The 27,294-nt window shown below is 38.3% G+C and overlaps 1 protein-coding gene across 1 annotated transcript in view; it reads right to left on the bottom strand.

Annotated features, from left to right (window-relative positions):
• Nucleotides 1-2,599: 2,599 nt before the first annotated feature.
• The window catches only part of RNGTT (RNA guanylyltransferase and 5'-phosphatase), a 166,395-nt gene continuing 141,700 nt past the window's right edge, over nucleotides 2,600-27,294 (bottom strand). The window contains exons 14-16 of the mRNA XM_063124890.1: nucleotides 21,023-21,089; nucleotides 7,585-7,708; nucleotides 2,600-4,011 (exon numbers count right to left, since the gene is read on the bottom strand). Of these exons, the coding sequence (XP_062980960.1) occupies nucleotides 3,854-4,011; nucleotides 7,585-7,708; nucleotides 21,023-21,089 (349 nt within the window). The 3' untranslated portion in view covers nucleotides 2,600-3,853. The remainder of the gene's footprint in view (nucleotides 4,012-7,584; nucleotides 7,709-21,022; nucleotides 21,090-27,294) is intronic.

The raw sequence follows: 27,294 nt of genomic DNA, 5'->3' as shown, positions 1-27,294 counted from the left end.
GGCTACTAATTCTGATGGCTATATGCTCCCTTCAGTATCAGAAGGCAGAATGTCTATGTACACCAGTTGCTGGGGAACACAGGCAGGAGGATGCTGTTTGCACCCGTGTTCTGCTTGTGGGTTTCCCGTGGGCAACTGTTTGGCATCTGTGTGAACAGAATGCTGGATTAAATGGACCCTTGGCTGCTCTCACTTTCTTAAAGCTTTTTTATTGTTAAAAGGGGGAAAAGAAAAGAAAAAGGAGACAAATCATCAGCCACCTCATATTTAAAAGGACAAATTTCTTTAAATTTGCCTGCCCCCTGAAGACTGCCTTAATCTTCAGAGGCTTCCCCCACTCATCTAAAATCAGAGAAAAACTCTTAACCAAAAACTTCAGTCAAGTACTAATTTTAAGCATTAAAAAGTTTTAGGTTGCCTCCTCTGTGCTTCAGGCATTTATTCAACATAAGGCACTTTCTGAAAATGCAGTATTTTTCATACTACAATGATACTTGTTTTGTATAGCAGTACCGTAGATCACAATTTCAAGCCATAAAGGACTATTACAAAGGGAACTCCAAGGTAGTGGACCTGTTCAGACAATACATTAAGCCATAGTTAGGCTGCTGACCATTTGCAGCAAATGTTTAGTGAGCATGTTTAAACCATGGTAATGTAGCCACCATAGTTTGGAATGGTTCACATGACGTGGTAAGTCATGGTTCGCATGACACGCTAGGCCATAATGTTTAGCTCAAAATGCTTAATCGCTGTGGCTTAACGTGTTGTCTGAATAGGGTCATTGAAAGGGAAATGTTCCATAGACAAGTTTCCCTGCATGGAAAAGTGCGCACAGGTACCAGTTGCTTCCCACAGCTTCACTGTGAAGTGAGGCTGTTGTTTCCAAGGCAAAGGGGATAATGGCAAGTGAGGGTGGGTGATGTAAGCAACTCCTACTCCAAGCCTTAGGGCTCATCTACACCAAACAGGATATTCCACTATGAAAGCAGTACGAAAGTGGTATATAAAAGGCAGGAGCCACACTACTGCTTTATAACAGTATTGAAGTGCACTGACAACTGTTGGGGCCCATTGACACATACCATATACCACTTTCATAGTGTTATATCCTGCTAGGTGCAGATGTGTCATGGGCTCCAACAGTTGTCAATGCACTTCAGTACCACTATAAAGCAGTGGTGTGGCTCCTGCCTTTTATATACCGCTTTCATACCGCTTTCATAGTGGAATATCCTGCTTGGTGTAGATGAGTCCTTAGATAGAAGGATGACGTTGTAGCTTCAAAGCACCTTGTTGCTAGCAGGGTGGTTGAGTGATGGGAAACAGATATAAGCCACACACTAACAGAAGTGAACTGTTAAATCATCTTAAATCATTGACTTCATTAAAATATTTAAAACCTGTTTTGCAGTGAAATGTAATAACTTTTTTTTGGAATGTCACTGAATGCAAACTTTCTGCATTATTTAATGCAGAGCATTACAGGTGAGACCACACTCTATGCATTTAAAAAGGACCACCCGCTCAAGCTTAAGTTTTAACAGTACAGGCAAGTTCTGAGCTCACAATTTCTGTCTTAGACAAATGGAGGCCCTTTGTTTCTTGCAGTTATTAAGGCAGGCTAGTCCAGTAGAAAGTGTGATTTGTACGGGCCTTTTGTCTGTTCTTGGCAGTAGTTTCTTTTATATTGTACTTTGATAGCTTCAACTGCATTGAGAGTTTCACCCTTTGTGAGGAAAATCCAAAATATCTATTTTGTCCCCCAACCCCCCACAAGAAGGCAGAGGGAAAATTTAAAAGACAATTTGCACCTGTGTAAGCAAGATGCAATCACATCTCATTAATACAATAGAGGCATAAATAATCTGAATGAGGCCAGACAAGTAATGTGCAAAATCTATGAAAGGAAAAAACACTGATGACAGGCTACAGTGCTGTAGCATTCAGGTAATAACTAACTGTTATGCTACATCATGCTAGAATAGTGAAGAACAGGAAAATACTATTAATATATATTTAACACTTACAAGTGTTATTTACAGTACAACTTAAAGGTTGAAATTACCATAAACATCTGAACAGTACTAGAACTCTTTCAAATCATGTTATGATATGGTTTTGAATAGGTAGCAGAACAGTTCTATCCATTCAGAAGCCCACATTTTATCCACGGGTGCAGTGTGACTGACTGCATGAGCAGCTTTTCACATCTATTTATAAGACTGGTGGAAAAATATTGCACATATTTGCCTAGATGACTTCTCTTTTCTACAGATGGATAGAAAAATGCATAACACTAAAACAATATTTTTTTGGTGGGGAGGGGTCAAATTTTAACTACATAAACAGAATCAACTTATTTTATCCTTTCAGTGCCTGGAAAGATAACAGTAACATTTTAATTGACAGACTCCAAAATGGCTACCAAAGCACAAGCTGCATTTTCATGTATAAAAAACAGGAAAAAATATTGAAACTTTTAAGAATATGAACATTGAATATTCCCTCTTACATAAACATCATTTGGTTATCATAGCAAATAAAACAGAGGCGAGCTAAATGGTTGTAACTCATACATATCAATAAGTATAAACAGTCAAAATACTAGTTGGTTTATTTTAGAGTCAACTTGTGAAAATGTTTATCATTACATTTGTTCCTACATTTTAAACACATAATATCCCCCCACTCCCACCCCAGTGTCCATAAAATGCAGCTTCTTAGGAGCGGCAGAACAACTAACTATTGCTGTAGCCCAGGAAAACCCAGTGAGGTTACTTGATTTCTTTTTTAAAACAATAAAATAAATCACTGGAGAATGCTATTGTCAGTCATCTAACCTGGCTTTTGCTTTGAAAATAGAACATCTGGATTGAATTGAATCGAATGGAATTGAATGTTTGGGCCTCCATAATACTACCAATAAAAGTATTTTCTTTTCTATTAATTTTTGTCACAATCCACTCACCTTGGGACGGAGGGCTACATGTCACTTTCATTTATTTCCCTATGAATCTTCTGAAATTTCTTCTGCCATTTTCCCCATAGAACTAATGCAATGTCAATTAACATGGCTAATCATCTTGTACATCAACATGATGTACATCTTTGACATCATCCATTTACAATTATTTATACAGAAAATTAAATGTTGCTTTTCGTATCAAGAATTCCTTGTGTCTACCAGTGCACAAAACCTAAAATGCAAGATTAAAACAGAGTCAGAAGATGGATTTGTTTGTTCAAAAACACACCGTCCAATGCACATCCAAAAGGACATTTACATGTGACTTGTGTAACTTCTTTAATATAAAAAGGTTGTTTAAAAAAAAGTGAAACCTGATAAACTTGTATTTCAAAGAGTACACTGCATCAGCATATGCTGCCTTTAAAAACAATGACAACATGAACCTAAGAAACACAGGAGAACTAAGCTAAATGAAAGAAAGCAACAACTCTTAATTGATTAATTAAAGGGAACACCACAGTCTTCGAAACAGCACTTGTAAAAAAAAAAGAAAAAAAAAGACAGCTTTGTCATGGCTTCACAGTTCCAGATTGCTAGTATAAAACATTAGATTTGAAAGGTACCTATCAAACAAGGTGGCTTTCTACTGATTCCACACTTTTCTTATCTAACCCTTGGGATTAACTCTGTTTTCCAATTCCGCAAAGCAATGTTCAACTTGTCAAGTACAAAACAAATCAGAGTCCATGATGTGGCATTCCAAAAAAAATGCACTTAAGTATTTACAAGATGTTTACAATAACTTTCTGCAAAAGTTTTTAATCCACACACATCGTCTTGTAGAACTGTAAACATGCCATTGCCTGGGTCTGTCCTGGCAGGCTACGGCCGTGGTCTTTTAGGAGGAGGTGGTGGCATGAGTTCAGTGTCAGGATCCAGGTGATGTTTACGTGTCTGTCCTGGAGCTGCCGCAGTACACTTTTCAATGAATTCAAAGAGGATCTCCTTTGTCACTGGATGTCGTATGCTATTGCATACAGCTGTGAGGAAAAATAACACATTTGAACAGTAGAGTCAAGTCAACCTTTCCTAACTTGAACTGTAGCCATTCAGCTTAAAACATTCCCCAACTACAGAACCAAGAGAGCATTCCAAGGTGGGGATGGGGAATTAGAGCAATAAGGCGGATCTATCTAGCATGTGCTAGCTAGGGTAGAAGTGGGGGTCCTGTACTTGTCTCCTCCCCTCAACCTACACCACAGAGTGGGATTTGTTTGTTCCTTTCTTGCATTGAGAAGGAATTTTCTTCGTCAGCTCCAGGCTGGCCTAGGTGAGGGGTCTGGACTGGGTCTCCCTTGAGGGAAAAGAGCGGCTTTGGATCAAGTGGGTCTAAAGCTGCCCCATGTCACCCGAGAAATGCCGTTTTGGGGCCTGGGGCCTGCTATCCCTGGCAGGAGTTGTAGTGAAATCCTCCCAGCAGCAGAGCTCTTCTCTGCTGGTGGAGACCGACAAGAGTGGCACTTCTGCAAGAGCCTGACCACCTCCAGCAGTCAGCAGGGAACCAAAAGCCATTGTAACCATCATGGTTTCCCCAACAGACACTGTCAACTATTTAAGTTATGAGTTCCGACCTCTCTAATAAGTTCTCAGCACTGCTGTACTACTGGAAGTAGCGTAAAAACTGCTTTGATCCAAATATTTCATGCTGAACGCACATTTCGCAACAGAATCATTTTAGGGTAGCTTTCCCTAAGCTGGTGCCCTCCAGTTGCATTGCATTATAATTCCCGTTATCCCCAGCTGGTGGCCATGCTGGCTGGACCATGATGGGAATTTTAGTCCAATGCATCTGGAGGGCACCAGTTTGGGAAAGGCTGTGTTAGGGAATAAATTACACTCCTTAGTTACAAGGAATGATTACTGCACATGTCACAAACTTTGGCATCCAAATTCCAGCAGAAGAATTAATGTAAAGAAGCAAATAATATAGTGCAGCTCCCAAGAGAGAGACTTAATCCAGCAGTTCCTTGCAATGGCCACATGAAGAGTCCCCCCACAGCAAGTACAGAGGCTTCTTCCTTTGCTTTATTGGAGGAGTAGCTCTCCACTTAACATGCCTAATTTGTTCTAGATTTGGCTCTTCAATATTATGTCCTTTGGTAAATTATAAACCAGGGAGGGAGGAATGAGATGATGATTTAAGGTTGAGTTTCATCTGCTAATGTATGCCAAAAGGTTATTGGGAGACTACAAGGTGGACTGATATTATGAGAGAGATAATTTCCTGAAGAAAGACACATTTAATTACATCCTAATAGTCATTAAAAAGAAGAAGCAAAATATAATTATTGATGAAATAATCTAATATAAAACAGTGGTCAAGTGTTGAGTGAACTGCATGGAAACCAGCTTGTTCTTCAATCAGAACATTGCTTATAGTGACCCCAAAAGAAGAAGCAATCAAATTTTTTTCCCATCAATCAGGATATGAAGCTATCAACTCACAAAAGTAACAGCTACAAAAATATTCTTGGCCTACACTTACTATTTTCATAGCATTATTATTCTCAAAAGAAACTATGAATGACAATTTTGATAATGGCTGAGATGTTTGGTATCATAAAGCTTGTAAGTAATTTTTGCTGTGTGTATTGTAATACTTGAAGTTTGGGGGGGGGGGAAATGGAACCTGTTCTACCCACCTCAAACTATGGTGAATTTATCTGCAACATGAAAGCAGATACCTGCCCTGCCCGTTGGATCATACTGCATCTTTACATATGTAAGTCTAATCTATGTAAATCTTTAACATGGATAGGGGGGAGGAAAGAAGGATTGCATGTTTTGACCACAGTATCTGCAAATCTCAATTAAGTCTGATCTGACCTTAATCAAATTTATTGATAATTTCTTTTCAATTCAGATTTAATTAAGTTGGGGTTATCTTTCTCACTACAGAAATAGTCTTTCTTCTGATGCTAAATTAGCATAGCAAAAATACGATTGGGTTAAATTTAACATCGTGTGAACAGGCTTTCCACTTATGGAATGGGATTTCCTCTTGCTGTCCTCCCCATTGCGACCCTTATGCCCCCCCCATGTCACCCAACCCTCTGGAGCAGATATCATGGGATGTGGGGAGTTCACGGGAAGGGAAATCTGTACTATCAGCAGTTTCCATTCTGCTGGAAGATGGCCAGTATTAGACTCAACTCATTATCACCAGCAACTGCTGTTATAAAAGGGTTTGAACTCTGCCCAATGTGACAGTCCTTCTGCTGTCACTTGGACTCCATAGCCTTTTGGCCTGCGACTACGAACTTTCTAACTCTCTCTGTTTATCTATTATGTATATAGGTATGTAAGTAAATATCAGTGGGCTGTTGTCTATTAAAGCTTATGCCACAATAAAATAGTTATGCCACAATAAAATAGTTAATCTGTTTGATGCCCCAGGACACACTGTTATTGATCCTGTTCAGACGACACACTAAACCATGGTGGTTAAGCATTTTGAGCTAAGCATTATGGCTTAGTATGTCATGTGAACCATGACTTTGCGTATTGTGTGAACCATTCCTAACTATGGTGGCTACTTAACCAAAGTTAAAACATGCTCACTAACCATTTGCTTCAAAAGGGTTAGCAGCCTAACCATGGCTTAACATGTTGTCTGAGCCAGACCATTCTTTCTATGCCAAGCTAACGTGGCTAAACCTCTGGATATTTTAAAACTACTGTATTTCTTCAATTCTAAGATGCACTTTTTCCCCCATATAAACATCTCTAAAAACGGGGAATCGCGGGTGCATTTATTATTTCTTAGAATCAAAGCTTTTTTTCTGTTGGTGGTACTGAAATTAGTGTGTGTCTTACAATTAAAGGTGTCTTAGAATCGAAGAAATACGGTACTTCAACAGTAATTGAAGTGTGCAGACCTAAAATACATTACAGAAGAGTTAATACATTTGCCACCTCATGTGCCTATTCATCCATTCAACACTGACAGCAATAGTTAAAAATACCAATATCACATAAACTTGCATTAATTTTTTTAATTCACATATTTGCCTTGTGAAAGAAAGCTGCTGCCTTGCATTCTTCATAATGTCCTTTTTATTATTTGAAGAAGAATTAGAATTTGTCATAATCCCTTTAACAGATATACTTCCCCCCATAGCTTTCATTTGTTTTATTCCCCATTGTTTGCATACTATTTTAGGGTCTGGAAATTACCATTTCTCCTCCTAATTTTGTCTTCTTTCATCTGGTGAACAATGATTGCGCCATGTTGAATAGAGCTGAAATTATCGGGGATTTTTGTTCCACCAGTTCAACTTATATAGCACATTCATGTGCCAAGTTACCTTTTCTCTGTACATCAGAAGGCAACCTGACATTGCAAATATCTCTTGTCAGGCAAAGAGAGATTTATTTTAAAACATTCACAAATCAAACTCATGTTCTGAACTCAAGTTGTTGCTGATGACAATAGAACATTTAGATTCAAATAAACTGCAGTAGGTCTGGAGGGGGTGGGGAGAGATTCATATTCAAGTTCTCCAAAGTATAAAAATGAAATATGAATATACAGAACCAATTATTGAACTCACCCAGGGCAGTACTGTAAGCATTTGGAAAACTTTTGTCTACCCTTTGTCTCATGAAGACCCAGCTGTTGTTCTCAAACTTGCATTCTATAATCTTATTGTCATATTGTTTCAAGTCTTTTGTTACCTGTGTTAAAAAAAAAAAGGAGGGGGAAAGAAAGAATAATCTTCTGTTTCAGAAAGGCATTGGAAAATCAAATATTTCCTTATTAAGTCAGGATCCTCAAGCTATCAATACAAAGTTACTATGGCTATGAAAATTTGCTTTAGTAAATGTAAGATATTATGCATGTGTACGCCTTTCCTGAAGATACAGGAAACTTGGCAAGATTAGTAGGCAACTAGGTTTTTGGCTTCTGCTAAGCAAATCCATGTATAGCTAAAAGCATAAGCATGCACTTTCTTACTTTCTTCACTTCATTTCATTGCTTTAAAAAAAGAAAGAAAATGCTCAAATAATAATGGAAAGAGTTAGGGTAATGCCTAGGAAGTGAGTCAGGATAATCTCAAAGAATTATGAGATTAATTAACTTAAAGAAGGCTTGTTATATAATATGCTTCAGTGTGTGTTCCACACACAGAAGTAAAATACTAAACAAATTACAGAAAACAGTATGGATTGTACTACCTGCTCATGTGACTATAAGTAGTGCCAGTCTGGCCTTTCAATAATGGGAATGCATGAAGTTGCCAAATAATTTAGTCACTGCATTGCAAGTCATGTCATCCAAACCATGGCTTGTTCTAGGGGTGGTTTGACACCAACACGATGGGTTGGTCTGTTGTCAAAATCCAGGGCAGCCAACTCATTTTGGGTTGCAGGAAGCAGTGAGCAAGCCACTCAGCAAGAGTGGAAAAAATCCCATCGCTCTTAGCAATTGTGCTTGCCTGTGCCACCTTAAGCCTCCCTCACCAGTGACTGCCCCTCAAATGATGCCCAAAGGGCACTTTGGAGGGATACTCGCTCGTTTGCCAAAGCCTTTTTTAAAAAATTCTGGACCGAAGATTTGCACAAATGGGGCCATAATATATTTCAAAAATATATTTCAGCCCCTGGAATTTGTGCAAATGTCTTTGTTATTTTCTTATTTTATCTCCCCACACACACACATTTTCACAGTTGCAAAAGTGCACACTTACAGCGGTCAAACTATAGCTTGCTTTGTCTATTGCTGTCAAAGGAAAAAAGTGTACTAGGAAACATGCAAGGTAATTGACAAGATGCTAGTTTGACATCTGTTGACAGGTCAGGGGAAAGGGGACCAGAGTGGCCATTAGCAAAGTCACCCCCATGTTTTGAAGTGTGGAACTGACCCTTCAAGGTCCCACAGTAATATATTCACTATTAGATTTGTGATTTGTATAATTGCATCAGCCCACTGTTTGTTTTGGACACTTGACCCTGAGAAGAAGAAGAAGCTGCTGCTGCTGCTGCTTTATATCCACCACAAAATTTCTCACTATCTATGTAACCCCAGTTGTTGATAACATTTCATCTTTTTGGACAAGGCCCATGCTACAATTGTGTTCACTGCCGTTTGAGAGTCTAAGAAATGAATACCTATTCCAGTACTGAGGCTGTATGTTACAACTATTTTTCCTTATTGACAAACAAAAACAGGATATTTTATTTTCACTAGCATTGGTTTTCATTTGTCTATCAACACACAAGTTACTATAGAGGAATGTACTGCTGAAAATGTAGGGATCTCCTTAGTGCCCTTTGGGATCAATAAAACATGCTAATTAATAACTCAATACAGAATTTTACAAGGTGTGTATAAAGCACTGATAGTTGATCGACACGGACCCGTGGATTGTTTGGAATCCACTTGTACAGCCTTCGGTTTATTGGCTCACTCTCTATGGAACTCACTGCCTGTTGATGTTAGGCAGATATATAGTTTAATTTTTGGTGCCTGCTGAAGACATTTTTTTTATTTAAACAAGCCTTCCCTGACTGACCAGTCACTGTTTTATTGACATAATTTTATTTTAATTGTTACTTTGATTCTTTTTTCTTCCTTCATATTGTTCCCTGCTTGGGAATTTTACTGGATGTAGAGCAATATATAAATCGTGCAAATTTATTTATTTATTTATTTAATTTCTATACCGCCCAATAGCCGGAGCTCTCTGGGCAGTTCACAAAAATTAAAACCATTCAAAGTATAAAACAACAGAATAAAACCATAATATAAAATACAATATAAAAGCTCAACCAGATAAAAACAGCAGCAATGCAAAATTACAAATTTAAAACACCAAGTTAAAATTTATTTATAGACTGTTAAAATGCTGGGAGAATAAAAAGGTCTTCACCTGGCGTCTAAAAGCATATAATGTAGGTGCCAAGCGAACCTCCTTAGGGAGCTCATTCCACAGCTGGGGTGCCACAGCAGAGAAGGCCCTCCTCCTGGTAGCCACCTGCCTCACTTCCTTTGGCAGGGACTCGCGGAGAAGGACCCCTGAGGATGACCTTAGTGTCCAGGCAGGTACATATGGGAGGAGGCATTCCTTCAGATAGCCTGGCCCCAAGCCGTTTAGCGCTTTAAATGTTAATACCAGCACTTTGAATCGGGCCCAGAACTGAACTGGCAGCCAATGAAGCTAGAAAAGGACTGGCGTGATGTGGTCTCGTCGGCCAGTCCCTGTTAGTAACCGTGCTGCCCTGTTTTGTACCAGTTGAAGTTTCCGGACCGTTCTGAAAGGCAGCCCCACATATAATGCATTGCAGTAATCCAAACAAATGGGTGCAGTTGGTATATCAGCCTAAGCTGATAAAAGGTGCTCTTTGCCACTGAGTTCACCTGTGCCTCAAGTGACAGTTCTGGATCCAAGAGCACCCCCAAACTACGGACCCGATCCTTTAGGGAGAGTGCAACCCTGTCCAGGACAGGGCAAATATCACCTCGCTGGACAGATGAACCACCCGCTAACAGTAGCTCCGTCTTGTCTGGATTGAGTCTCAGTTTGTTAGCCCTCATCCAGTCCATTACTGTGCCCAGGCACTGGTTCAGAACAGCCACTGCCTCATAAATAAATATCACACACAAACTAACACTATAGCACTTGGTTTTTCCAGTCAACTCCTCTGATCATTTCTACCCTGCCTCGGATCATCCTTTCCTGATCCAAAATGCATATCATGGTTATATCTTTATTTTTGTTGACCACGAAATACTGTGCAAGTTTTCAGGATCCTCTGAATTCCTCAGAAGGTGGTAAGTGAAGCAAGGGCGGGGCAGGGGAGGAAAACAGTGGCAGATGGTTCAGGCTGTGTTTGGTTACAGTCTTAAGCTGGAGTGAAAGGGGGTTCTGGCAACTACAGAGATGGGTTCAGGTTGTACATGGGATCCCACCAAGGATCTTTGGGAAGAAAAATAAACAATGATTTATCCCTTTTTTAAAAAATATATAAAACCTAGCTGTCACTTAAAAACCATCCCTCTCCTTAGGTGAAACACAGTTTCTTGGTAGGTAGATACAGAAGTAGAGAAAAACTGAACAGTTTTTTATATAAACATTTTGCCTGGTGAACGGTTCTGGAGAACATAAAAACTTGCAGAGCATTCTGTGACTTTGAGTTGGGCCAATAAAGGTAATATGGTGGTACAGATTTTGTAATTTTTCTTTTGGAATTTTTGTTTTGACTAAAAGAACTACTTTTTGGCGGGTGGTGGTGGTTCTTCTATGTGGTCTATATCTTAACTAATTCCTCTGCCTTGCTTGGCCCAACAACTATGTAGGTACAGGACAACAACAATCCTATCCAGCCTGTATCTGTGAACATGTGACATTCATCAGAGAAACACAAACTGAAAGCCCAGAAATTTTGAGGAGCTTGGCAGTTAGGCTGGGCACAGCTATTTATATGAGATGGAAAAACTGAAACCAATATTCATGTGTGTGATTAGTAGGCAACTTCATTTTTATGAGGCTGCAAGTATATGTTTTGCATATTTGTGATGAGATTTAATTAACTACATTATTTTTTAAACATTTAAAAATGGTTTTACATTTTAAAAGTATCTTTAAAAAAACCAAATAAACAAGAGCATTGATTTTTTTAAAAAAATCTACCCTGCCCAAATCATTCAGTTGGGTATGGCTTTAAAAATAAAATTTATTTCCAACAAAAGTCTACCTTTTAAGCTATTATCACTCTGGTTTAAAAACAGATTTTCCCTCTGAAATGTAGCGGCCACAAGTCTCCCATAGGAACCACAATAGTAATTGACTTGGTATTTGTTATGACTGCTGTACTGTTTTCTGGACAGGGAACAGTGGAACTTTATCTTTCCAGCAGAGGTGACATCATGAGAAGTTTGGGAGTTTCATACAACCAAGTAGCCACTACAAAACGAGGTTGTTGCTTTCTAATCATTTCCATCTTCTTTGCATGATTAATTTCCTGATAGATCTTTCGTCTTTCCATAATCCCTTTTTGTACAGCACATTACACATTTCTCTATGTGTGAGAAAAGCATTTCTCAAACAGATGTTTCACAACCATGGACTCAGCTAGCATAATAGTCACACTCAGGAAAGTACAACTTCCTTTTCTAATCCACAGTGAATATGCTTAAACACAGGAAGAAACTTTAGGCTGTGTAATGACTTGGAAATGAATATTAACTGGCAGTAGCTGCCAAGGAAAATGGTATTTATATATATACTTTTCCTGTTGAAGCAGGAAAAGGTTGTTAGTGAACCACCTGCTTAAGGGAGAGAAAGGGGAAGAGATTCTACTGTAGCCAATGACTTTCACAAACCATTAATCTCTGTAAGGCTTTGTGATAGTTGATCATTCTTGTAGTATTCACAGACTGAGAATAGCAGAAAATTATGTGGTTGCTCTATTTGACTGTGACAATTAAGCAGTATTAACTATCAATGTACTTTCTTAGCCATTCATTAGCAATCTGGAAGACAGATTCCCCCCCCGCCCCCCAGAAATGCTAACATCTGCCAATGCAATGACCTAAATGCATTTTCCCAGCAGAAATGGCTGATCAGTTTAAACAATAAGTTACCATAATTATTTTGGGCATTAAAGAAGAAAAGTAAAAGGAAGGAGGAATGCTGAGCTTCCTATTCCTTGTATCATTTAAGTGACCACTATCTGCCATAATCAAATGTTAATTTGTAGGCACAGAAATCATGTGAAAGAGTAACAGGCTACTGGTACAATCTTTAGGTACATAGGTATAGGCTTCCAGCATAAATTGTATGCTCAAGGGGGGGAGGGAGTCAGTATGATGAATGGGCAGTCAGTACATGGTCAGACCCACTTTAGCCTGCCTCCCAACTACGGGAGGAAAACTTAAATATTTGCACCCTGTCTGAGGTAATTTTGAATGATTGATATCTGCCTGTGAAACAGCATGCATGGGCTCAAATTGTGCACTGCTACACTGCTACAACCATAAGAACATAAAAAAAGCCCTGCTGGATCAGTTCAAGGGTCCATCTAGTCCAGCACTCTGTTCGCACAGTGGCCAACCAGCCATCGGCCAGGGTTGAAGAAGCAGGTCATGGTGCAACAGCACCCTCCATCCCATATTCTTCAGCAACTACTGCACACAGGCTTATTTTCTTCGAATATTGGAGATACCACACAACCATGAGGGCTAGTAGCCATTGATAGTCTTCGCCTCCAGGAATTTATCCAACCCCCTTTTAAAGCCATCCACATTGGTGGCCATCTCTACATCTTGTGGTAGTGAGTTCCATAATTTAACTATGAGCTGTGTGAAGAAGTACTTCCATTTATTTGTCCAGGATCTCCCACCAATCAGTTTCATGGGAAGACCCCGGGTTCTAGTATTTTGAGAGAGGGAGAAAAATGTCTTCCTATCCACATTCTCCACATCATGCATGATTTTGTACACCTCTATCATGTCTCCCCTTAGCCTCCTTTTTCCCAACCCTTTTCTATAATCATGGAGAATGCTGGGTCTTCCATTTTGCTGAACAAAGGATTCCTCAAAATATAAGCAATTCTCTTATTTTTTTCTCAAAGAAATTGTACTTCTCTTTAGCTCATCCTATGAAACACTTTTAATTTTTTTAAAATTTTTGAGCAAGATTGGAAAGATAGTTGTATGAGTTCCTACTCTGATGAAACCGGTTTAATGGAACCAGAACTGATGAGGCTATAATTCGTAGGAAAACTGTCATATTTCCATGTCACATTCTGGAGGATCATGGTTAAAAATCAACAGTCTTCATAGAATTGCATTTACATACTCTTACATTGAAAAGTAGGCCACCACAATGTTGAGGAAGATCAAGGCTGCAATCCTACTTACCCTACACACAAGTCAGTGTGTTAAAGGAGCAGAAGCAGATTTTAATTCCTGCTATATAGTGTGAGAAAATTTTGTAAAGTATGTACAATAACTATGGGTTGGTGTCATTCCACTGACAAAACTTCTTTCTCTCAGTAAGTAGAAAGCCTCCCAATGGCCCTCAAAATCTGTTCCCAAGAGATGGGAAACCCTCTGGACCAGATCTTCAAGAGGCATAGAGTGGGGGAGAGGGAGATTCAACCCTATATATCGTTAAAAGGTCAGTCTTCACATATGAGAGAATGACTGAGTCATAGACCAAAGAACTGAATCATTAACACGAATATTTTGGCTCTTATTTTTTTACTTACTAAACAAACAATATAACAGTGAAATGCTAGGTATTTGAAATAGCAGTTTTCCATTCAGCCTATCTTTCTAACAGCTAGCTTTATTCAAGTTTTAAAAAATTCAAATGAGAATTCAACACTGGGAACAATTATGCCAATAGTGCCAGAAAATGTGTTTGCTTTGTTAAATTGAGCTTCAAAAGCATTTCAATTGAACACACATTTGTGATTGCAAGTAAGGCCTATTCTTATATCCATTCAGAATGTTTACTTTATTACAGCTTATTACAAATATGCTGTCTAAAATGCAACAGCATGACTCTTCAATTTCTAGCCCATAATTTTATGATAATTACATGTAATAGTATGCATGGGTCGATTTCTATGCCTAACAAAGCCCCAGATTGGTGTGATAGCAGCTCTGCTTTCCCAATGGCATAATAGTCCCTGGATAGGAATGTTCTTCAATAAAACAAGATAGATTTAATCACATGTTTTCAGTTTGTTTTATATTCTCTCATCTGGGTTGCAGCACACTAAAAGAACAAATGTTATCTCAAAAGACTAATTATGGTATATTTTCAAAAACCAATACTGGCAACTAAGAAATATGAATGTTAATAACTACCTAACCATAATTTGCTGGCACCTATGACCACAATGGCTGAACTGTACAAACATGAAGGGTGCGTGTGTTGTATTCCCAAGTTATATTTCCATTGTTATATTAATAGAGAAAAATGAAGAAAAAAAACCTAGTCATATAAATGTTACTACGAGACAGATCAGTAGATGCTGCAGGTTTGTTCTTTTAAAATGATACTGTCTGAAGGCATCAAAATTACCATTTCAATCTTACATTTTAAAATGTTTTGCCATTTTTGCTTGTGGTTTGATGTTCATGCAACTAGGACATTTTTTTCATAATCCTGACACGAGTTATCACTTGGTATGCTTTTCATTCTAGAATATGAAAAGGATTTTTAAAAAGACACTTCTCCTTGAATAATAAGGTTTTACAATCTACATATAATTTTCCTTTTAAATCAGAGCTTTTCTAATGCTACATTGAAGAAATAAGCTGGATATCTTTTCACATAAATGAAGTTACTTTCAGACCTTTGCTAGGACAATTGGAAAAAAAAAGCTCAGTATATCCAAAGGACCATATAATTAGTTATACAAAACATACTTGGGCATTTAGGCATATTTTTCAAGCAACAACTTCCATGGCAGATGGCAAACCTCTATTGAAACAAGGGACTTTAAAAGTAATTTGTGAAGTGCCATAGGGGGTCTGCCATTCAAAGAAAATAATATTTTAAAACAGTTCACTGAGCAGACCTAACCCATTGGGGATTTCTAAAATAGTTCTTTAGACCTTGGACTTTATCTTATTTGTCATAAAATTAGAAAAAAATAGCAGTCACATTTTAGGATATCATCCAACATTTTTCAAGACCTTAAGTATCCTGAAGTTTATTTTAGAGAGGATTTTTTTATTGCATTGCTATGGGAGGTACAGCATATTAAATGAGTTAATCTCTATTTTCAAAAGCTATTTTGTATACAAACCAAACTGGAAAAACTGTCTTTTTTTAATGTATAGGGGATCTTCCCCTTACCCAAACTACCCTCTTCAATAAAGATACCTGCCTCAAAGTAGGGCACTAAACCTATGTTTGTGTGTGTGTTTTTCTTTTTTTTTTCATGGGGTGTGAAGAACACTGCTCAATCACTCAGCCCAGCACTGTTCTTCTAAGGCAGTGCTGTTCTATCAAGACTGTGATTGCCCAAACATTAATATACACACATGTGTCTCATACAGGCATAATCTAGTTAGTTTGCCCATTTACAACTAGCTACGGTTCAGAATAACGTGAACCTTGGTGAGGATCAGCAAAGCCAAGGGTGAAATGGCCTTTGTAGAATAAAGAAATTAGTTCATCCTAAAACAAATATTTAGATATACAGTGTACTTCCATGTGAGACTTGCATCCCCTACCCTACCCCACCCCACTTTGTGACTCCACTTTCAAAGATCAGAGTTTGGAGTCCAAACACTAGCTTCAGGGGTCAATTTATCACCTCAGGCCAGCACTAAAAGCCAATACTGCACCAACTATGACACCAAATTTTACAATTGTTGCTATGAATTTCCAGCGCTTCCTTGTAGCTATCTCCAATTCCCCTTTTGGATGATTTATTTTGGATTACAGGAGCCACAAAGGTCGCTGGAAAAACTATGCTGGCCAAAATTAATGTAATGTGGGGGCGGGGAAGAACTTTTGGGAAGTGAGCTTCGCCCTGCTGCGATCAGATTTAAGATGCAGAAACATAAGATACCACTTGCAACTTAATCAGCCTCCTCATCAAGAGACATCCACGTTGAACCTAGATTCGGGGACCAACATTGTATACAATTCCCAAAAGACTCAAGAGGGAAACTAACTCCACTCTCTATTTGAGTAGAAAAGATACTACTCTGGGAAGAAGTGAAGATCTTATTAAAAAGGAGTCAATTTACTTGTCTTGCCTTGAGGCTATACTTGCCTTTACATTTATGCTGAAGCCATGAAGGCCAGAGACAGCTAAGAGTAGATGGCAAGAAAAAATACTAAAATAACAGTACTGAAAAGGGAATTCCAATTTTTTAAGCAGAAAAGAAGCAGAGTGACTTCAATCTGATTGCACAATTTACCTATAAAACATGGATACTTGGATACTTGTTCTTAGCACTGTAATACATATTACAACTGGGATCTACCACACAGTCCTGTACTATATCCCCTACCTCCTATGAGGAATGCTGCTCAGACCTCTTGTGTGTGGTCACAAATAGGGAGAAGCTTATGGTTGTTCAGAAACAGCTATACCGTTCCTGGCAGAGATAGTTTAGCAATGGTAATCCATGTATTGGTAACTTCATGTCTTGCCTATGTGGGGCTGCCCTTAAGCTGCAGGTAGTGCAGAATTCGTGGGCAAGGTTGCTATGTGATGTACTTAGCTGCTACCATATAACACTGTTGATGAAAGAACTGCACTGGATGCCAATTTGCTACAGGGCCACATTTAAAGTTTTGGTAAAGCCCTAAAGAGCTTGAGCTCAGGATATCAGAGAGAATGCCTTCTCATATACAAATTGCCTGACTACTGTGATCCGTTACAGTTTAGTAGGGTTGTACACCACCTCGGGGCCAAACCCCGAATCCAAGCTGAAGTGGGCTTCTCCTCCACCCTGCTCACCCCCAGAACTGTTGCCCCCACCACCCACAGGAGTTACCTTAGCCGTGTCCTCAATCAGAACCGCCATTTTAAATGAAGATGGGGGCTCTGTAGTTTTTGTAAATCTGCAATCGTGAACTACAGTGGCTGTAAAGAGCCATTTATTATTATTATTTATTTATTTAAAACATTTGTATCCCACGGATCTCTGGGCGGTGTACAGATAAAATCATACAAGATAAAACAATAAATATACACAGCTAAAATCCAATTAAACCATTAATCAAGTTAAAACCAATATATAATTTAAAAGCAGTAAAAACAATTAAACCAGTTAAAACAATGTGCAAGCCAGGTGAATTTAACCAATTTAATTTGCAACTGTTGAACTACGAAAACTACAAACCCCTCATCTTTGTTTGAAATGGTGGTTCTAATCGACAGTGCAGGGCTAAGATAAGTCCTGTGGGTGGTGAGGGCAACACTTCTGGGTCCTGTGGGCAAGCTGGGAAGGGGGAGTCCAATGGACTCTCAGTCAGCCTCGTGCCTGAGAACCTGCAATGGCTGAACTGTTTCGGGGTGGGTGAGTCTGAACCTCACTTCAGAACCAAATACAAAGTGGGATGGCACTGGCCCAAAAAGCCCTGAGCCGAATTGGGGGGTTGGTGGGGGGGGTGGAGCTGTGCACAGCTGTACAGTTTAGTTGCACATTGAAGACTTTTTAATTGCCTTGGCAACTGTGGAATTATAACACTCGTCTTTTTATTTATTTATTTATTTATTATATTTTTATACCACCCAATAGCCGAAGCTCTCTGGGCGGTTCACAAAAATTAAAACCATAATAAAACAACCAACAGTCTAAAAACACAAATACAAAATACAGTATAAAAAGCACACTTTATCACTTTTTTAATTCAAAGGAGCCTGTTTTATTGTATTATTTATTGTTTTAGCCTAATTTAAACTGTAGTTATATTATTGTAAACTGTCTTGATGCGTGTTTGTGTGTACATAAATATTTCACCCCACACTTGGCTGGCCTTCACCATAAGAGGGCAGCTAGTCTCAAAGCTGCATATTTTATAGCTGAGAGTGGAGGTGAAGAAATGCAGTTCTGGAGAATGGGAAAGGGGAAATAAGTCCTTCCAAAATGTTCCTTTACAGCACAGAGTGAGCTATTTAATCTCATGGAGCACATATTCCCAACCCTAATTGACTTCTTACTTGTATTTACTATGAAATGCCTGGGATTTGAGCAGGCCAATTCCCTCTTACCCCTTGCCCTCTGTGATAAAATAAATAAATACCTGCTTGTTTTGCTAATCTGTTTTATTGTATTAATACTTATGTATTTAGTTTTGCAGGAAATGTATGTACAGGTAAGAAAGGATTAACTGTGGGCAGGATGGGGCTTGTGTGTGATTGGCTGTTTTAGTTCTAGCTGGGTGAGAGGGTGATGTCACAGGAGGGTTTATTTTCTCTTTTGACAGCTTTGGGGGAGATGGAGCTTGGAGTTCGGCGAAACACCATCTTGGATGGAGAGGGAGGATTTAGAGGAGGAGGAGGGAGGCAGGCTAATTAACAACACCTTGTAAATAATAAACTTTTATTTTATTTTTCTGAGTGAAATCCATGTGCTAAATCAGTCTTCATTTACGCTACCTCATATATCAACACATATTAGCCAGCACTCACTTCCCAAATTACAAGTAACAGTAACTGTGATAACGACACACTTGGCATTAATTGTGGCTGGGTAAAAGGTTACCTAAGTCAGTGGGTACAGCTGATTTGGCAGTGACATCCCATTCCTTAGGCTTATTATCCTAGGCACAAAGGGATAATAGGCGAAAGCCTGGGTAAAAGGAGGGGTGGACATCATACCCTCATGTGAAGAAGTCAGTCCCTGGCCAGAGGACCTTTTGATCCTTCAACCCCTTTAGGGATATTTTATCCCTGCTCTGGTGCATTGCTGCTTCCAGGATCTCACCACTTTGGACCTCTAGACTCCTCCGAGAAGGTCTAAAATAGAGACTGCCTCCTGGCCCCAGAGCTTTCCCCAAACTAGCTGGCCTCCTACACTTGAGGGGAGAAAATATTGTGCAACATTGCTTTGCACCCTTTTTGCTCTCTCTCACTCTCTCTCGCTCTCTCTTTCTTCCTGCTCCAGCTGCTACCCTAGCATGGAATCTGCCTTTTTCACAGCAACCATATCTGGGTCAACATTTTAATTGAGCTATCCATGCAATCCCAAGATCTCTTTCCTGGTCAGCTACCACCAGCTCTCACCTCATCAGTGTGTGTAAGTTAGGATTTTGTGCCCTGAATTGCATTTGCTATTTATTGCCAATTCATCTATTTTGCAGCTCTGCAGAATTTGTGTGTGTGTGCGTTTGTTTTGTTTACCACCCTGAATAATTTGATGCCATCTGCAAACTGGATTATCCCTAAGTGGTTTTTTTATACAGTATTTAGGATGTATAATATATAGTATATGGCATTATATTTGAAAGTGGCTTTTATATATTATTTTGAGACTGAGGCATGTACTTAAAGGTTTTCTGTAGAAACCAGTACTGGCCCCCAAATGCAAGTTTCCAGCTGTACAAATCAGCAAGAACTGCAACATTTGGAGGCAATAAGCTCATGACTGTTTGCAAATATCCATCTGTTGAAGCACTGAAAAAGATATACATCTCAAAATGTTTTACAAATGTTAAATCACTAATATATTCTATGGATGAGAAAGATAAGCAATGATTTCTCTCAACTTTATTATAAATGCAATGAAGCAACCCGAGCTGTTGTGCTATCACATGTTAGGCAAAACTCTTACTAAATAGTATCCCATTTACATGTTACTAAGAAACATGATTGAGATTAAGCCTAGAAAAGCATATACAAACTTACCTGGGAATATGTCCATTGAACACGCATAGGTGTCTATTGAACATGCATAGGTTCAAAAGACACCTATCAACGTACACTTTCTTTAGTATAAAATTTCCCTAGCTGGCTCATTTTGGATCCTAAATCCTGGACTCAATGCATAGCAAGACAGCTTATCATTACAATTCAATAATCTGTATTTACTATCTAAATTATCAAGAAATATCTCTATTTTGGCATAATTGAAATGATCCTGAAGACCATCATTGTACCTTACTGGTGAGGAAACACACAAAAAGCTATTTGTATCTAGAGTTGCTACCCACCCATGATGTTTATGGACTACTCATACCTTGGGATATTTGTCCCTAATAAGTAGAAAGCCTATTATGGACAGAGTTTATACATATTTTCTGTGAAGGCAGAAATATATGTTTGAATGAATTTCAATCAGTGCTGCCTTCATTTTCAAAGAAAATGTGATTGAAAATAAAAGGCTTTCAGAAGTAAAGAACAATAGCATATATGCTCTTATAAAAAGAACCAAAAATAAGCTGCTTTATTTTCCAGCCTATTGCTGGGAATAGGTAACAAAATTCTGAGGTGTGGGTAACAAAAGAAAAAGAACCTGAGAAACTCAGTTTAACCAAGACACATACATACAAAGTTCATTGTTCTTACCTTAATTTGTGCAAAAGGTCTATCAAAGCCTCCAACATAAAGCAGTCCAACATTCTGCGGGAGAAGCCTAAAAAAGAAAAAAAGGAAGAGCTTTAAGAAATGTCTATGTACCATCACACTTCTTTAATGCAAGTACCTGACTTTTGCTAGCTGTTTTGTTCAGGATATGACAGACCTATTCTTGAAAACAAGTAGTGCAATATAAAACCAATACCGTATCAAATAAAACGTTTTAAATGCACCAAATTTCTTTTGCAAGGAGGCCCTCACAAATATGACAGTCATGAATTTTCAACATACTGTCATGCATCAACAGATGTGCTGATTTAGAATGTGCAAAACTTTCCCTATTAATTCTGCAAACATTCCTGCCTCCTGAAAAGTTGAAATCACATGTTTGGGGAACTTCTCTGTAAAAGTGTATATGCATTTTTCAAAAGGGTCATTGTATTTTGCTTGTTAGTTTGGATCGCAGTGCATTATTCCTCTTTGAAAGATAGAGAAACCTGGTTAATGGGATTTAGAGTGGAATTTACACCAAATCAGCATGTGGAATCTAGAACATGGGCAGATAGGGATGAGCCAGATCCTAAAAAGATATTGCCCACAGTTTTCATTATTTTGGGGGGATGTCCAGAATACCTCCAAGACCCTTGTGATGTAGATGTTTTAAAAAACTCCTTGCCAGTAGATTAAGGGTACAATCCTATGTGGATTGTGGCCAGGCTCTGAACTCAGAGACTGCTGAGTATTAAATGCAGGGCAGGACTGCAGCAGAGACTATCATTATCTCTGCACTCCAGCCACACTGTTATTCTGCTACACAGGAGATTTTGGCTGTTTAGCAGTGGCACCTCAGATGGGGAGGGAAGGAGGGTGGAGCAGTCATGGGATATGTCATGTTGCAGACGCCCTGGTCTCTTCCCCTCCCCACCCCCAGGAACATTCCCTTTCCCCCATCTCCACACTCCATTTTCCAAGTATGTAGAGGAAGCTGACACAGTTCTCTTCGAACCAGCTATGAGTAGGGGGTGGGGAACATGGTTTCCTGGCTCCAAGGTCAGAGGCCCATCTCCAATCTTGGAGCCAGGAAACCAACTATTCGATGCCCCCTCAGACGCTGTCACAATTTCAATTCCCACAAAAGATTCCTCCCCATGTCCAAAACAAGTCCTATTCTGTATTAGAGTTCAAAAAAGATTGGATTATATTCTTCAATACAATAACATTATTGCCATACCTACTTCATAAATTTCATTCTCTCTAACCAGCACAGTAAGTAAGGGCAGAATCCAACATCGCCCAAACAGAAATCCACTTGAGCAATGGGACTTTTGCTCCTGTGTCCTCCATTTGCACTCCCTAAAAGTGAAGTGTTCCCCAACCTTCCGGAATGGATTTCAGGGGTGCGTAGTGGAGGAGGAATCACCCTCTTCCTGGTTCTGCTGACAGAGTAGTTCCATCGCTGGAAGTACTTCATTAGTTTTCACAATAAGTTCCTTAATGGAACTAGTATTTCAGTGTGACACTGGATTGTCTAAGAACCCCAATAATTAATCTAGACATGACAGCAGCAATCCCATGTCACAAAACTTCCCTAATCACATAGGAAGATTTTTAATAGCAAAAGGGCTGTGCATGTGAGGAGTGATGACTCTTTCCCTCACCTCCTTGCATTTGTTTTGTTCAATCACATTTCTCCTCAATTGTGCTTCCGTACCAGAAATGAGCTCAACTGAGAAAGGTTTTGAGGAGAACTGGGAAGAGTTAAAATGTGTGGGTGGGAAAGAGGAGTTTCTGCTCTAACCTATATGCTCCTTCTGTCATTAAAACAGTATCTCCAGCCCACTCTTCCCATGTGGTCAAGGCAGATCTGTGTTTAACCACAAAGAGCCACCACCATCTCATGTAGACAGGCGATAAGACAGTCTTCTAAAATTTTATGCTGAAGACCAAGCATAGCAAATGTCTGAAACTGAAGTATAACTTTATCTGCATCATTTATGAAATTTGAGTTTCTCACCAATACCTATAAACATATGGTAAGTGCTATCTAATTCAACTCTAATATTGACATGGATACAGCATTACAAGCTTTTTACAACCCAATCAATATTACCTACTCAACCTGAAGGCATTCATTCTTTATCAGATTTTTATCTATACACAGAAATGCCCTTCAAGGGGACAAAAAAGAAACATTCAGTGTAAGATAGACAAAGCAAAAAATGTCTGTCAATATTTTGTTTGTGCAGTTAGTAGAATTCTGCCTCTGTAGATTGCAGAAGTACTACTTTAGTAATATTTTAAAAGTGTTTAAAAGTGCTTTCTTTATTTTGTTATACAATCATTAGGGTAGGTTTGAATATTTTCTCCATCTGTATTTCCCCCTCTTCCACGCAGCAATTTAAAAAGTTGCATTTCTTACTGAACAAGTACCAAAAGTCACAAGTATAATTTAAATATTTGCTAGATCAAATTATGTAATAAATTGAATACTGAAAAGCAATAGCAAGTTGGCAGTCAAGCTTGTAATGATAAACAGTTGAAAATAAATTAAGGTTTGATGGACGATTGCAGAAGACAATATTTTACTGCAAGGACATATTTTCACTAAGCAACAGGTATTCACTTCCTTGGTATGGGTGTTTTGAGCAATGCAAAGCACACCATTAAATGTCACTAGAAAAAATATATATGCAAGGATTCCCCCTGAGTAACAATGGTTGACCTTTCAGTTTAAGTTACCATCAGTTCAGGGCCAAGATTAAAGGAAATAACATCATTAATTGCAATGTAAGACAGGTGTTGGCTGTTATTTATTTAGATGCGCCCCTGGGAAGTTGCAGGTTATTAACAGGAAGAAAATCAGCATGTATTATAATAAGGGGGGAAACCTCTGCTGTTTTCTAGAGCTTTTTTCTTGCCATTTGCAGTGATTTGAATATTACCTATACATATAAGTCAGTCAGCAAATCTGTAAGTCACAGCTAGAGCTCTGCACACTATTTCATATATATAAATACAATTCTCCCCATTTCATCCCATTACAAAGGTGTTTTTGTCTTTAAACAAACAGGAATAGGAGACATCAGAAATATTCACTGCTGTTCTGTAGTATTTTTAATACAACTTTGAACTGCCATATTTAAATTTCTGTAGATATCCTTCAGTGTATATAAACAAAATAAGTGTTTGTTTTGAAAAACAATATTTGCAACATCATTTGTTTTTCAAACTGCTGACATCTGACAATGAAAAATGACTACACTGCATTCCTAGTTGTGCTGGCCCATAAAGTTATCTTCATTTTTGTAACTATTTGTATTACATGAGTAGCTCAGAAGTATCGTTCTTTCTTCCTCCTGTCTAAAATTGAACACTTCATTCGTCCTGAAGACCTTGCTTGATGCTTGATACCATTTGTAATTCCTGTTTTTCTAATCCAAACCTCTCATTAAAACAATGCGTATGTATAAAGATGAGGAACAGAAACATTGGAAGCTGCCTTATACTGAGTTAGACCATTGGTCCATCTGGGGATTGAAGCTTGGACCTTCTGCATGCAAAGCATCTACTCTATCCTGAGCTATGGCCCCTCCCAGTACAAAAGTGTTATTGCACCCAGTGAAGCAATGTCTCTGTGCACATGCAGACCAAAGTTGCTGGAGGTTTAGGCTGCAGTTTTGGAATTATAAATGCAGTTTACTCATCTGTAATTCTATCCATTTTGTAAGTAAAATTACATTAGCCAGTGTGCTGTAGCGGCTGAAGTGCTAGACTGGGAGTTGGGAGATCCGGGTTCTAGTCCCCACTCGGCCATGGAAACCCACTGGGTGACTTTTGGCCAGTCACAGACTCTCAGGCCAACCTACCTCACAGAATTGTTGTTGTGAGGATAAAATGGAGAGGAGAAGGAGGATTATGTACGCTGCCTTGGGTTCCTTGGAGGAAAGAAGGCAAGCTATAAATGCAATAATAAATAAATATTATTGTCGTGACATAATCCTTTGCACAATTTCTTTGAATGTTATTTTGGAACAGCATTTTTAGTAAGTGGATTTCTCAGTTGTAGCATCCTGCTTGTGGAACACCCTCCCTTTGGAGGCCCGACTAGTGCCAACACTGGCTTCATTTTGGTGCCAAGTTAAAACATGGCTTTTTATCAAAGCCTTTGAGGGCTAAATTCTCCATGGTTACACAGTTTTTTTTTATTGCTTTTTAAAAATTTCTAACTGTTTTAATTTAACGATTTAATACTTTTTAGCTGTGTAAGTTATTTATGTTTATATTGTTCTGATTTTATCTGTATATTGCCCTGAGATCCCAGTGATGTTAAGGCAGGATACAAATGTTTTAATAAATAAATAAATAAATGTATGGTAAAAAAGGGCAAAGACTGGGGAACAAAAAACAATAATAGAAGCCACAGAAGGTGAAGAATCCATCAGAATAGATGGAATATTTATATCAAATATTAAAGTAATAAAACATAAAAATTTATCAAACCGGTAACATTTTTATATAATTATCTCACTCTACTTCATAGATGTATGGACTTCAGAGACTTATAAATATTAGCAATTGTGTCTTATAAATTTATTTTAAAAAGCACACATCAAAAGCAATTATGCACCCTTCACTAAATGATGTACAAATATTAGTATGTAGAACCTAAAAGGTTAAACTGATTTTGACTGAATGTAACATTATCTTTGATTTTGACAGATTAGGTATATTGCATCAAGAGAATACGAAGAATGAGGAAAATAATGTTTAACAGCAGATACACGGCTACTCAGAAATAAGTCCCATTGATTTCAACAGAGCTTACTTCCAGGTAAGTACATATTGGATTGCTGCCGAGTAGTTTTTTTATTACTTAAAAAGAAAATTTGTATCAACTGAAATATCTAATAAGTATAGAAATATCTAAGAAAAAGCTTCACAATATTACTTCCTAACCAGGAGCCTTGAAAAGCCTAAACGTTTATTTTGTTTAAAGATATTTGCTAAGCGTAGGCCATTAGGGAGCTGTTATGACTCCCTGATTCCCTCAAAATATATGGAATAATTTATTCATGTTGGGGTGACAAATGGGGTGCCATTAAACCTAAATGAACTGACAACAGTCCCCAAGTATTATATATCTGACCAAAACCACTGGTATAATTGTGCCGTGCTGATGCTACCTGGCACATAAACATTCTAACTGTAATTATTACTGTAGGCGTAAACAGCAACAGTGCCTACGATCAATCAGAAGTATAAATGACAGCAAAAGCATATCATTAAGGTGTAATCGATTCCTTATTGTTCTAAGACTCGCAAGTTAAGGAACCAAATTCAGTCTATATCTGTCTAACGCTTCATAAGAACGAAATCCATCTTGATTACAGATATTAAGGATTTCAGCTTTTCAAAAAATCCAGAGGTTTAAGCTTATTGGGAGACTTCTAACTTGCAGCACAGGAGTGAGCAACATGCGCCAGCCCCAATTCACAAAAAAAGTACACAGTGACAGCCCCTCCCCCATTTTGTACCCTCATTTAGGCAGCTTGGTGGATTGTGGCCACTATAGGGACTTTTATAAACTAACTACATTCCATATACTTTGAACAAGGCAATCATTATGGATTTAGTGGTGCTTAAAATAACTAGGAAACCCATCTCCTGTTAAATTTTGCTAACAAATAGTTGGCAAAATATGGATGAAATTGTTAAATTAGTACCTTAAGGAAGCATCCTTTCACGTTTACCATGTTCACACTATTAAACCTTCAATTATGTAAGAAACAAGAAAGAGCAATTAAGATGAAAATCTGATTCAAATGTACTATAGAACACATTTCCTTGTCATCTTCAGAGCTCACCCTACAGATATCATTTGCATTTTTAGTTTGCTTAAAAATTAGTTGATGAGATTATACACATTTTACTTGGCCAATTAGAAGTCGTCGTCCCCCCGCCACTTTTATCCATACTATCAATGAGGTAATTCATCAAGGTATTCTCAGTATTGTGCATTCCAATTTGTTTCACACCACTGGAGCAAAGCATTTCACATTCATTATTTAAAGCACGTAAGGCCATATTTCGCAATTATTTAACCAATATCCTTTCTGGCTGATTGTAGTCTTATAAAGGAAGCCAACTTTTTTTCTTTTTACAAAGAAAGCAATCTGATTAGTTGTGAAAAGCAGTCCATCTTGAGATTTGTAGTTCATATAGATTACATTCATACACTTAAATAGTCATGGAGATAGCTGTCA

This window comes from Elgaria multicarinata, chromosome 4 (genome assembly GCF_023053635.1).
Source record: "Elgaria multicarinata webbii isolate HBS135686 ecotype San Diego chromosome 4, rElgMul1.1.pri, whole genome shotgun sequence".
NCBI lineage: Eukaryota > Metazoa > Chordata > Lepidosauria > Squamata > Anguidae > Elgaria > Elgaria multicarinata.
Note: the sequence above shows the minus strand (reverse complement) of the source record. Positions and strands in the feature narration are given on the sequence as shown.